Consider the following 12,950-nt stretch of genomic DNA (forward strand, 5'->3'; position numbering starts at 1 on the left):
CAGGGCGTCCCACTGCTCGCCACCCCCAAGAGCCCCACCCAGGGGCTGGCACAGGCCTCCAGAGCAGTGGGACAAGGGGGCACAGAAGAAGACACGGGCAGTAACAGGGCCACACGCAGACGAGACCTCGCTTCCTGTTCTCTGCGACCCGTCCCTCCTCTTCACTCTTGCTTGAAGGAGCACCACCCTCTGGGCCGGTCGCCGAATGGAGCCTTAGGCCAGAGAGCGGTCCCCGCAGGCTGAGAACGCTTCTCCTGCTGTGAGCAAAGGGTGGGTGGCATTCTCCTGAGTGTACGTTTGGCAAGGTGTTGGTCACTTCAGAAGCCTGGGTTTATTTCCTGAGGCCTGCAGTTTTGTGTGCCTTTAGGACAGAAATCCGCCTCCATTTCATCTTCTCTCCTGCTGAAGTGCACAGCTCCCTCAGCTCTTGTCCATGTTGACTTGGCCACTTAAGACAGTGTGACTTCTGGCCAGGGCCTCGCCAGACGGTCCAGCGCTTCAGCAAGGGATGCTGTACCTTCTCTGTGCCAGCATCGTGCTAAGCTGTTTATACATATGTTCTCCTCAACCCCTGCCTCAGCCTTGCAAGAAAGCTACTGTGCTTTCCACTTCATAGAAAATAAAAGTGAAGCTACACCTCACTTTTATTAAAGATCTTGCCCTAGTTTTCTCAATTAAACAACTAGTAGAGCTATTATTCAAGCCCAGGGCTGCCAAACATCAAAGCTCTCTCCATCACCCATCCTGCCTCTCTGAATTGACAACCAGCTTTTTTTCCTTTATTTTTATGTTTTATTATTAACTACTTCTTCCCCCTCTTGTCACTGCCACTTAGACCATCTCCATGATGTAGCCATATGATCGGAAGAAAAGTTTTTCTTCCCAAGTCCCATTTCAACCACATTAACGAATAACATATAAACATGTTTTTAAAAAGACAATTCATTTGCTCTAACCTCAGTTGGAAATTGGAAACCCCATTTTTTTTGTTTGTTTTTGTTTTTTTTTTTTTGCGGTACACGGGCCTCTCACTGTTGTGGCCTCTCCCGTTGCAGAGCACAGGCTCCGGACGCGCAGGCTCAGCGGCCATGGCTCACGGGCCCAGCCGCTCCGCGGCGTGTGGGATCCTCCCGGACCGGGGCACGAACCCGCGTCCCCTGCATCGGCAGGCGGACCCTCAATCACTGCGCCACCAGGGAAGCCCCGGAAACCCCATTTCACGCTAGTAGTCATCCATATTTTGGTGGAGCTTTTCTTTTCACAAAGTGTGCTCTCATTCATCTTCAAAGTAGCCCCATAAAATGGGCAAATGTCGTGTTCCATCAGACCCATTTTACCGATGAGAAAATTGAGTTTGGGAATGTTGAGAACTTGCCTTGATTCATGTAATCCAGGCTTAAGTTGCCTGGGAAATGTTCTGGTTTCCTATCCAAGGCCCCTCTATTACATCAGTATTTATTGTGTGCCAGGCACTGTCTCAGAGCTGGGAAAGGACAAAGCTGTGACAAGGACCCCAGGGTCTGGCTCCCAGTCCACCATCAACTTGCCTCTTGTGTTTAATCTCTGTGTAGCTGCGTTAGAGGATTTCCAAGAGAAGCTTCCAGTTTCCAGGATAACTTAACCATCAGTACAGTATACTCTGAATTTTCAGTCCTTATTTAAGGGAATAGAAATTACCTGGGTGTGTACATCTACGTATGTGGATCTCTGCAGCGTATGTGCGGTGGATTTGGGGTTCCTTCCAGTTTCCTTCCCCTAAACCCTTTACTAACACCACTGACCAGGAATGGTTTTCCTTTCCTGCCTGTCATCCTCCTTCGGAGGTGCTCCTGGCACCTAAGGGCCAGGCAGAGAAGAGGTGAGGTGACTGAGCTGTAGGGGGAGGTGGTCCACGGAGGTGCCCAAGCAGATGTGTCCCAGAGGGAGAGAGGAAGGCTTGCGGGAGGGAGGCTGGCCAGAGTGAGAGAGCGAGGCCAGGCCTCCCCCTGCCCTTTCTTCCACATCCTGTGGATCATGACAAAGGCAAATTCTGCACCATATAAACAAACAACTAAAACCTGCTTAAAGCATCCAGCAAAATTCTCAGTCAGTCACAACAGTCAGAGTGGAAATGAAAGCATCTCCATTGTGAATAGTTATTTGTTGCTATATAAGCAACAGATACTATGGAGATAAACTAAGGAATGTAACCAAATATTGTTTCTCAGCTGGTGGAAGGGAAACAGGTCCTGTGTCCCTATCATTGGCTGAGGTTCATAAGTTAAGATCTTCGTTTTAGTTGGGGTTTATAACATCTGGAGTAGGAGGTCCTTAACTCAGCTTCTCCATACCTACCGTTGCACCAGACAGCTGGGAATAAGTTGTCTCCACAAGTCAGCCAGCCTTGTTAACCCCAGATGCATGTTTGGAGGCATTGTATTTATAAGGACACCTGGCGTGTGTCCAGAAGTTATAATTCTTCTGAATGTTGTGTCTCCATGACCTCAGTGCAGCCTGACACACTTCTGTGTGGGAAAACAATCCTTATCCTCACCTCACAAGGAAGTCACTGAGGCACAGAGAAAGGGGCCTTGCTCAAAGTGACCTACCATTAGTGAGAGATGTGGGATAAGAACCCAGATCTGGTTGGTTCCAGGACCCAGCATGACACGCAGCAGCCAACCCTGTGCTCTGATACTTGGTGAAATGAGAAGCCTGGAGGATTGTGGCTGAACCAGACATCTCCCATCCACTTACTGTGATTTGGTCCACTGAAAACCCAGGCAGATCCTTCCTTGGCAATTCCAAGACCTCATTGTGTGTCCTGGAATCCCCAAGGTGATGAAAAACTTCACTGTATTTTGAGATAAGATCTTCCGAAAAACTCCTAAGTGGGGAGCCATTGCAACATTCAGAGAATTACCTCTTTGTAATATTTTTGTAGTATTTTTTGTAATATTTATATTAAAAATACATGCATGAATAGATCAATGCTAGAAATATTCAGTTGCTAATGTGATTAATGCAAATTTGCATGTACTTTTATGCTGTCTTCTGCTCAGAGACATTTACTGTTTCTCAGTCATGGAAATAATTAATAGAATAGATCCCAAAAAGCATGTATTCAGTGATGTCATAAGTATAGGCTGACAAACCAGTCTGTACTGAAGCAAGTTTCCTTCTGTTTCCTGTGGATTTCTCTAACTACATCACTGGACATGGAAATTGCAGCCTGCAAACCATATTAAGTTTCATAGCAAATCTTGTTTGTACCACTTTTAGCAACGGCTGCATAGAGGAAGGAAATTGTGTCCCTTTATTGTGGAATTTGAACTTCTTAACGAAAAAAATCATTTGTAGAGCCCCCAGATTGGGGAAAAAAAATGGATTCAAAGAAAAGCATTAAAGGCTCAAAGCTCAAGAGAGAGATATGCATCTTTTGATAGAATACCATGATAGAGGAAAAAAGAATGCAATTGTTGAATCGTTTTTACTTACAAGCTTCTTAGAATTAAAAAAAAAAAAAAGTCTTTCTGAGCCAAGGGCCCTTAACGGTGTTTCATTCCCCTTAGTCCCGATGTGGTCTCCCACGTGACTTGCCCAAGGAGTGGGGCTGATCCCGTTACTATATGCAGGAGCAGCCTGGGGGGGGGGGGGGGGGCTTCAGTGCCGGAAGCTCTTGAGAAGCACCGGCCTGGAGGCTGCTGCCAAAACGCGACTGTGTTCTCTCCAAGGCCCAGCCTTCCCAGCTCGGGAACGCTGGAAGGGGGCTGTAGCTCCACTCTGCCAGCACCGAGCTCAGTGTAGGGCCTCACACCTCCTCTCTCTTGTCTATTAAATAGAGGTATCAACCACGCCATTTATCTTAAAGGCTTGTTCTTAGGACACAAACGAGGCGGTGGCTGTGATCACCCTTTGAAAAGGAAGGGCCAGTGGTTCTTGAATTTGGCTATGCGTTAGAACCATCTGGGGAGCTTTGAAAACCAGAAATTCTGATTTATTTGGTCTGGGGCAGGACCCAGGCATCAGTGGCTTTTAGAGATGCCCTGGGTGATTTTTCTGTGCAGCCAGGGCTTAGATGCACTGGTGTAGAGCATTGGTTCCTAAAGACAGCTCGAGGATGATGTGTTTATGGGCTTGATGAGCCTGAGACTTACCGGCACAGAATGCTCATCAGTTTCCCCCACAGGGTGGATGGAGAACGTGGCTCGAAGTTCTCATTTTTGTGTCTAACAATGACACAAAAGAGACGAAAATCAGCTTGGGTCTCTGGGCGCGGTTTAAGCCGTGTTTGTGATACGGATCCTGAAAGGAATCCCAGCCCAGGCCGGGCGGGGAAGCAGGATGGCCGGTGATGAGTGGAAAGGTGCTGAAGAAGCTCAAAAAATGCACAGAAGGTTTTGCTGCATTTCAGGAGTCGGGATTGGTTGACTCTGTTTCCTTCCCCTGCCCACCCTTCAAATGACTGACATTTGTAGCTGTGTTTTGCAGTGATTCTGGACGTGGGAGCAGCCTCTTAGATAGAACCATTGCTGACAGACGACAGCTTAATACAATTACTTTGCCAGACTTCAGCGATCCCGAGACAGGTGAGAATAAAAAGCCAGAGGGGCCGAAATGGTGTCAACCAGAAGGGACATGGGGCCTGGCCCCAAACCGCGCGGGATGAAGACCATCAGGGCCTGGGGTGGGAAGCAGTCCTCACCCAAATAGGCTAAACTCTCACCTGAGGTGCATTTTCTCCAGTGTCTTTTTTCAAGTGTTTGTTCACAGTGGGGGAAGTAATATTACTTGCCCAACACAGCTCTTTGAAATCTTTCTATTTTTCCCCTTGCTCTTGGAGCTGAAAATTTGAAACTAAAATTAGACTGTTCCCATCCCCATCAAGCTTCCCCTCTGCTTTTCTGTTTCTTTCTCTTTCTTTAGATTTCAGACCTTGCTAAAATCAAGCTTTTGGTTTCTAATCAGTTGCACATATGAACTCACACAACCCCACAAAAAACCCTGCAGGGAGAGGCAGGTGGGTTTAGAGCTTCTGAATCTACTCACCCCACGAGGAAGCCTGTGGCACTTACTGCCTCGGAGCAGATATTTACACCTCAGTTATCATTTGTGTTTCCACAGTTGCCTAAGTACAGAGCGGTAAAGATACCTCTGTAATCTCCAGAACTCCAAACAAGTAACTTTAGTAGTAATACTGACCTTTCAGTGGCAATTCGGAGGACTCGACAGACCCACAAAATGTAAAGAAATCCACGGCGCTTTGAGCCTCAGGGGTAGTTCCAGAGCATCATTTGGAAGCTGGTTTTGTTGCTTCTCCCGCCACCCCAGAGGGCCCTGGGTCAGGCTGAATCGCTGTCTGGGTACGCCTTGTCTTCTGTGGGTTGATTTCATGAAAGGAGCCTCCGGGTCTTTCTCCTGCACGGTGCCAGGTCCCGGCTCCTGACCAAGCCCCTCCAAAGAGCCAGAGAGCAGCCCTGAGGCGTGCACAGCCATCCTTGGAAAATCTCTCCCCAGGTGGCAATGGGAGCCGGGTGTGGTACTCACCCAAGCCCGTCCTCACAGCTACCTGCCTTCCTGTGCTAGTCTCCCTTTTATCAAATTTAAAGTCGGCTGAAGAAGCCTGATCCCAGGGCCCTGGGGCTCCTAGGTCAAAAGAGTGTTGGGCATTGGAAGCAGCATGAATTATAAATTAGTGCAGTTTAACCGGGCTTGCAGCCACTGCTCAAAATGCAGGCCAGCTAGGCCACAGAGAAACTCGCCCCTGGAGTAGCCTGGCCCCTGGGTGGAGGGGCAGTCATTGGTGGACTTAGACGGCGAACCAGGCAGTCTCTGACCTGGGATGGCACAGCAGAGTTCTGCTCATGGTCCAGACCTGCTAGAGGGATGTGTGTAGCCCCCCTCGCTGCAGGAAAGGAAAGGTCAGGCTGTCAGGACTTAGCCACTGAGAGGTGAGGCTCGGACCCCGGGGAGAGAAGAGAGGGAGGTAACATTCACTACGGCTGGCTCACAGCTGCTGTGGCTGCCCAGGGTCAGCTTCCCCTTCTCCCCTACCCCCAGGACCCTGCGAGGACACTCATACTACATTCAGACCCCCTTCCCCTCCAGCTGATCGGGGAATTTAATTTCCCCTGAGGTCTGAGACTTGCATCCACATCACATTAAAAACAGACAGTGGGAGAAAATGAGTGAGGCCCTTGGGATTCATTCTCCCCTTTGCCCCTTGGGACCTTTTCCCCAGAGCCTCCAGGAGGCTCCCACTTCAGGTTAAACATCAGGTGCCGTAGCTTCCAGCCGAGGCGTGTCTCCGTGGCAGAGTCGGGGGTCGCTGCCCCTTGTCCGTAGTGGACACTGCTCTCCCTCACTCTGGAGCCTGGGGGGTTGGAGTCTGGATCACTGGGGCAGGTGCCCTTGGACAACCGGAAAAACCACAGCCTCCCAGGCACTGGCCAGTGACCAGTTTATTGTGTTGGTGTGGTTGTATGTCCACACGACGCCCTCCAAGACTCCTCTCACCGGCCCTGCCCCCACAGCCCCAAATCGTTGCTTTTCACACCACCAGTTACTTACCCAGGAGGCCAGGAATCAGAGAAACGGAAGGCCATGTTAGCAGGCCTTATCAGGTGCAGACTGATTATAAATGATGGTAAAACATTCTGAAGTGATCGTTTAAATCAGAGAGACTTAAAAATTAGGAAGGCTCGCCTCTAAATGGAAAAGATGCCTCCATCTTGATTAATAAAGCCCAGGTTTATATAGTTCAGCCCGTGGGTGGTCTCAGGAGGGCAGCGGTTCTTATTAGTGCATCAGTGGGGACTGCCTGTCTCGTGAACGACCCACAGATTTGGTTCAAACTCTGATTCCGAAGGTTCCATAGAGATGTTTTGCTTCCATCCCTGCCCTTCCATCTTGCCTTTCCCTAAAGATAACCATTTTTTATTAGCTTTTTGTTTACCCTCCCATGCAGATAAGATTAGATCTGATTTCCCGTGTCCCTTGACTTGAAAATAGCATACCATATGCTATTTTCCACCATACGTGCACCATACGTGCCGCACAGCCCCTGTGACGTGTCCCTTTACACATGCCCTGAGGATTCCTCTGCATCTGTTTGGGAGAACGTCCTCAGACTTCTGCAGTGCTTCTCTGCTTTTCGAAATGCATCCGACAAAGAGCACAGCCGGCAAAGACGTGTGGCCAAAGCTGAGGTGACCTGCCACGGTTGTGATACTGCCAATTCTGAGTCACCCAATGTGCAGTAGACTCCTCTGTGAAGCCACAGGCCCTCTTGGATTGTTGTTTTTGTCTTCCAGAACTAAAATTTATTTCCTTTTTAAAAAAATTTTCTACTGTGGAAAAATTTCAAGTATACCAAAATAGAAATACTCGTATAATGAATCCCCATGTACCTACCACCAGCCTTCAACAACAATTCCTATTCTTTTTTCCTGTATCTCTGCTGTCCCACACTTAGTTTTTGTGGACTATTTTGAGGCAGATCTCAGACATCATATTTTGCCTGTTAAAATTTCAGTGTATATGTCAAACAGATAAGAGCTCAGTTATAAAAATATAACCGAGATACCATTATTATACATCTGGGTCATTATAAAGTACAGGCTCAGTGTTCTTGATTTTGGAAAGTGAATAATTAACTGGGGTATGGTTTTCCACCTCTGAAATTGTCCATATGCAGATCTGTGCTATAACATAAGGGGAACCCATGTCTAGAAGCTTTGGACTAGCTGAGTCCACTGCGGCTAAAGAGTGGACATTGGTTTTATTAAATGGATGTGGCAGACTGAAAAAAAACCCTTAAAGAATATGCTTTCCCTTCTAATATCACCTCTGGGTCCCCTTCCCCCCACCTCTGTCATCCAGTAGGTCCTAGCCACCAAGAGAGAGGAATCAAATGGGGTGACAGTCATTTAACTTTGAAGCTTTGAATCATTGTCTTTTCTTCAGAATAAGTTAGTTCCTTAAATAGAGGAGGAAAAAGAATTCTTTTTCTTCCTTTTGCCTTCAAAACAGGATGTGGAGTAAGGAGATTTAGCTTTAATCATTGGTAGATATTACCAGACACCGATTGGTAGTAATGATTCTTTTACCTTGAAAATTTGATCCATTTTGTCTGGGAAAAATTTAAATTTGTCACTGCAGTGGTTCTCCCTACTGCTGTGTATCTCTCCAGCTGAAGACATGGAAGTGACAGTGATAGATTCCTTTTCAAAGTGCCTGGCCAGTGGACCCAACCGTAGACCAGCTTAGCAAGCTTAGACTCCATTGTCACGATTCGGGGACCTGACCCATTGTTGCACCTCAGTATCTGCACCTAGAAAGACCTTAGTTTTCAAGTAAACTTTATATAAGTGCTTCTCATAAAAAACAAATCAGGGAAAAGTCAAGTTCTAATCCTTTCCAATTGAAAAGCAAATAGTTTCTTTTCCTCCAGAATGTCCTGGGTATTCTAGGTTAAAGAGGTATTATTTTCAATGGATCATACTGCTGAATCTGTGCCCAGGTAAATGAGATGTTTTTATGCCGTGGTGTTGTTGCAGAACAATTAAATAACCAGTAGAAAAAACAGCAAATTTGTTTTCTTCGAAAAGCACTTGTATTCTCTTGTCAAGTAGAGGAATGATTGTGTATTACATGACCTCATTTTCTTTGCAGCTTATGTGAGTATATTAAAAGCCAGTTTATTTTTTTCTTTGTGTTTCTAAAGTTTTTTTGCCTTTATCCTTTTTTTTTTCTCTTTCACTTTTTTAGTGTCAGATTCCTCCTCCTCCTCTTCTCTTTCAAGAACCGAATCTTCTCTCCACCTGTTTGTATCTTCTCATCTTCATTCTCATCCCAAACCCGATACCTTTGTGTGGTCCCCGGCAGCTCATTCAGTCAGTGACCCAGGTCCCCGCCAGGAACCCTCTCTGTGTAAACATGGTTTATGGTTTTTTTCCTTTCTTGTTAGATCTGCTTCATTTGGCTGATGTTTTATTTTCTGATAATCTTCCTAACTGATAAGCTGGGTCGGAAACTCCATCAAATTTACCTGAGAGAAAATCTTGCTAATTTGAAAATCCAAAAACTCTGTGGGCAGAAGGAGACCTTGGTGCCCAAGTTCCAACCTCCCTTTTAAAAAGTAAAGGAAATCTGTTTAGAGCAGAATCAATAGAAGCTTCTCTGGAACATCGCTTCTAGTTCTTGGGGACTTCTGTGCTTTCCTGGAGTTGATATAAATTCATACAGATCTCAGTTTTTAAAAAGACAAATGAGAACATTTTGCAAATAATAATTTACTCCTAATTATTTCTGGGTTTCAGTTTAGAAATTAATTCAACAACTATATAGTAATCAAGGTAGTATTCTAAAGATATCGGTCATATGCCTTTTAAGTATGTGGTCCTCAAACCTGACTGTGCGTTAAAATCACCCAGAGAGCTTTGAAAACTGCAGATTCTCTGGGCCCTACCTCCGGAGCTTATGATTCAGAAGGCCTGAGGTGGGGCCCAAGAATCTGGCTTTATAAAATACCTTCTTATGATCCCGATGCCAGTGGGTTGCATACTACATTTTGAAAAACAATGCTATAAATTGTTTTCTGTTTGCAAGGAAGGAAAATGTAGGGCTTGTGTCATGAAACTATGCAGGGAAATTGAACAGTATCTTAATCTAATCTTGATTTTAAATAATAGGGAAATTTGAAAGTCTGTTTTAGGGTGTTCAGGGACCTGTCAATGGAAAAAAAAAAAAAAGATCCCTGTATTGAAATGAGACACTGGTTGATAAAGCCCTTAAACGGCACCTAAATATGGATCTCACCAGGAGATCCACCCTTGTCCTTCCACTCATTTATTTAATGTTCACTTTACCCGCAACACGGCCAGAAAATTTCATCTCTATGTCCATGATTTAAAAGGGCTTATCTTTGTTCCAAACACTCAGTTATATGCTAAACAAAAGCTCATAAGGGGAGCTGCTGCCAGAAAGAACTACTTTCCCTAATGCGCTTATCTTTCTGATGGCAACCTGCTGTGTTTGTGTTAAACACACACACACACACACACACACACACACACACAGTCGGGCAGAAAGGAGACTATGATCTAAAATAAATAATTCAAACCAAGAAACACTCTGACCTTACTTATCTGCATATTAAGTGTCCTGAACTCAGCCTCAACGGCAATCCCAGTTTTATGAAATGGAAGATGAAGATAAAATGTACAAACTGCTTCTGTTGTATTTAATCCACTTCTTAAAATAGACATTTTCCCTTTAACATGATGCCTACGGGCAATTGCCAACTTTGTTTTTTTCTGCTTTGGTTTTTCCAGAAAAAATTGTTTATTCCATTGACTTTTGCCCAGTTTTTTGGGGTCTTAAAATGGGATCTTACTGTTCTAGAGTAATGTTAGATGTTCCCACTGCCCCACCCTTTCTCGTTTGCACAGTGAACCCACCTACCTCCACACCCTGCCAGTAGTTATCTTGTTGCATCCCAAGGAGCCCTGTGTCCCTTTAAACCTCTGAAGATTGAAGTCCAGACTCTTCTGGTGGGGCACCTTATATCAGATTAATTAGCAAATTGTTAGGGTGATGAGCACCCACTGAGCTTTCTGCTGAATGTAATATGTACCAAGCAGGTGCTCAGTTGTTTATTCTCTGTGAAGCTCTGAGTCATCTTCCATCCTTAGGGAGTGCATAGCCAGTAACCAGGTGTTTTAAGTAAGACTGTTCCCCTCCCCCCCGCCCCATAAATACAACATTTAGTTAGAGAAGGGAAAACATAACATACATTGCTAGTAAATGTAGAATTTCTTGATTAAAATTATAATGAATTTGAATCCCAACTCTTTCCCTTAGGACACATAGCCAAGACCTGAAGTTTTATGAATTTCTCCCTCCAATCCTTTACTTCACAGGATTGAAAGCTAGCCCAACCCTACAAACTGTTGGAATCATGATTAGAGTTAACGTGTGGAAAGATCTGAAAACTGCTTGTTTGATTATTTTTCCCTTCCCTTTGGAATTTCCTGCCCTGGAAACAAAACACATTACATGAATTGGTCAGCTTTCATGTGCTGAGTGAACATTTAAATGTGGAGGGGAATGCCTAGTTGGCCTTTCTTTGCTTTAAAAAAAAAAGAAAAGAAAAAATCATTGTTAGTGGAAAAACATAGGTCACTCTTGAATTGAAATCTGATTCCAGACAGCCAGACTTACAGTTGGAAGGTTATTAGAACTCCATTTGCTTTTTTAGCCTTAATTTTGATTTTTCAAATGTTTGTTTCTTCGTTTTAATTTGTGGTTTGATTTGTTGTTCCAAGGCAACTCTCCAGAAGTACACTTTCATGGTTTTCCCTCCCTTATTTCAGTTAGTAAGTAGTTTACCAATCTCTCTGTGAACTTTTCTGAGGGTCTCCAGAATCACGCTGACCCCACCATGCAGTGTGTGTTGTGGCCGTTGATCAGGAATGTTGAGATGGCTTGGACCTGAAGCTGCCACCCGCTTGCTCACCCCTCCCGCTGGGGCCCAGCTCTCCCAGTCTCTCTAATGCTTTCTGCAGCTCGGGTGTAAACACTGAGGGGGCACCACTTGTCTGGGAAGGACTACAGGAGAAGGCATTGCAGGAAATATGCCCAAGTAGGCGCGCGCAGTGGCTTGGTCAGCAACCCCACGGGGGCTGATCAAAAGTGTGAGATGTCCAGCCTCCCCAGTGCGGCTCATCTGTAAATCTGGGGGAGAGGGAACTAGTTGAATCTTAAAATTCCTTTCCAGTTCAACCATTATTGCTCATAGAAAACAATTCTAATAATTCGTTTTCCTAAAATAAGCTAATCAGACATCATAAAACTTAAACTACTTCTACCAGAATTTAAAGCAGACTAAGCAATTCCCTTTAAATATGTTAAAGTGAGGCTTGACATATGTATACAAGGGACTTAACTATTTCCATAAAAACAGCTCCAAGTCTCTCGAGGGTCAGGAAACCTGGGTTCAGGGGCCAGTTCTGCAGAGGAATCCGGGCAACTCATTTAACCTTCCTGGCCTTAGCTTCCTCATCTGTAAAGGTCTTAGTTGACTGATTATTCTGTTCACACACACCTTTGGGGTTTGCCGGTAGCTGATCCTGATTTCAAGCCTCTGCCAGGTGCCTTTCTCCCCGAGTCGCAGCCCGGACTCTGTGGCCTCCAGAGGGCAGTGACCGGCCAGGTGGGGAGAGCCGGACTGGAACGCGGCCACCAGGACCCCCACCCCCACCCCGCGCGCTGCCCTCACTCCTGAGACCTGAGGGCCCCAGGCGCCCCCAGCAGTGAGCGCCCCAGCAGTCATCATTCTGGAGAGAAGCGTGGGTTGAGGTTTTATTCTTCTCTCCAAGAACGTGCTGACTTTGGGTGCACAGCTTCATTTTTCATATCACCAATTCTGGGGAAACTGCTGCTGTCTTTAGGAACCAGGACTAGAGAATAGACATTAACGAGAAAACATACCTCTCAAACGAAGTAAGGTGAGAAATAAAGCCAAGGTAGTAGTTTTGTCTCCTTCCACTGTGGCTGGCATTTTATGATTGACTTCGCATTTTTCTAACATTCAAAAACATCTGTCATGATCAGGAAGTGACTAGTCAGGTGGTGAATTTCACCCTCTGCTACTGCTTAATAGAATAAAGTCATTTTTGTCACCTATGTGTGAAAAAAAAATCACTCTAGTGATGACCCCACTGCTTTCGAGGAGTGGCAGCTTAAAAAATTCAGCCCTAATGATTCAAGTATAAACCTTTTCTTGCCATTTTAATTAAATTAAAATTAATTCTCCTTAAGTAGTTCTGGGGTGTCTTTCTTTAAACAAGGTCGGATGGAATTTTAGGAGATGGACAAGTCAATAATACATGGCACCCGGGGAGAAGTTGAGCATGTGACCAGCCGTTAGACTACGGCCTGAGCCTGGGAGGCTTCTCCCATCGGCTGCA

The 12,950-nt window shown here is 45.5% G+C and overlaps 1 protein-coding gene across 4 annotated transcripts in view; it reads left to right on the top strand.

The window, feature by feature from the left end:
* The window catches only part of TTC7B (tetratricopeptide repeat domain 7B), a 242,003-nt gene that overhangs the window by 177,255 nt on the left and 51,798 nt on the right, over window positions 1-12,950 (top strand). For 2 of the 4 annotated variants that reach the window (XM_060095729.1, XM_060095732.1), the window contains exons 17-18: window positions 4,471-4,568; window positions 11,307-11,357. In XM_060095729.1, coding sequence (XP_059951712.1) covers window positions 4,471-4,568; window positions 11,307-11,357 — 149 coding nt within the window. The remainder of the gene's footprint in view (window positions 1-4,470; window positions 4,569-11,306; window positions 11,358-12,950) is intronic. The other 2 variants (XM_060095730.1, XM_060095731.1) reach the window with 1 other exon arrangement.

This window comes from Mesoplodon densirostris, chromosome 4 (assembly GCF_025265405.1).
Source record: "Mesoplodon densirostris isolate mMesDen1 chromosome 4, mMesDen1 primary haplotype, whole genome shotgun sequence".
Classification (NCBI taxonomy): domain Eukaryota; kingdom Metazoa; phylum Chordata; class Mammalia; order Artiodactyla; family Ziphiidae; genus Mesoplodon; species Mesoplodon densirostris.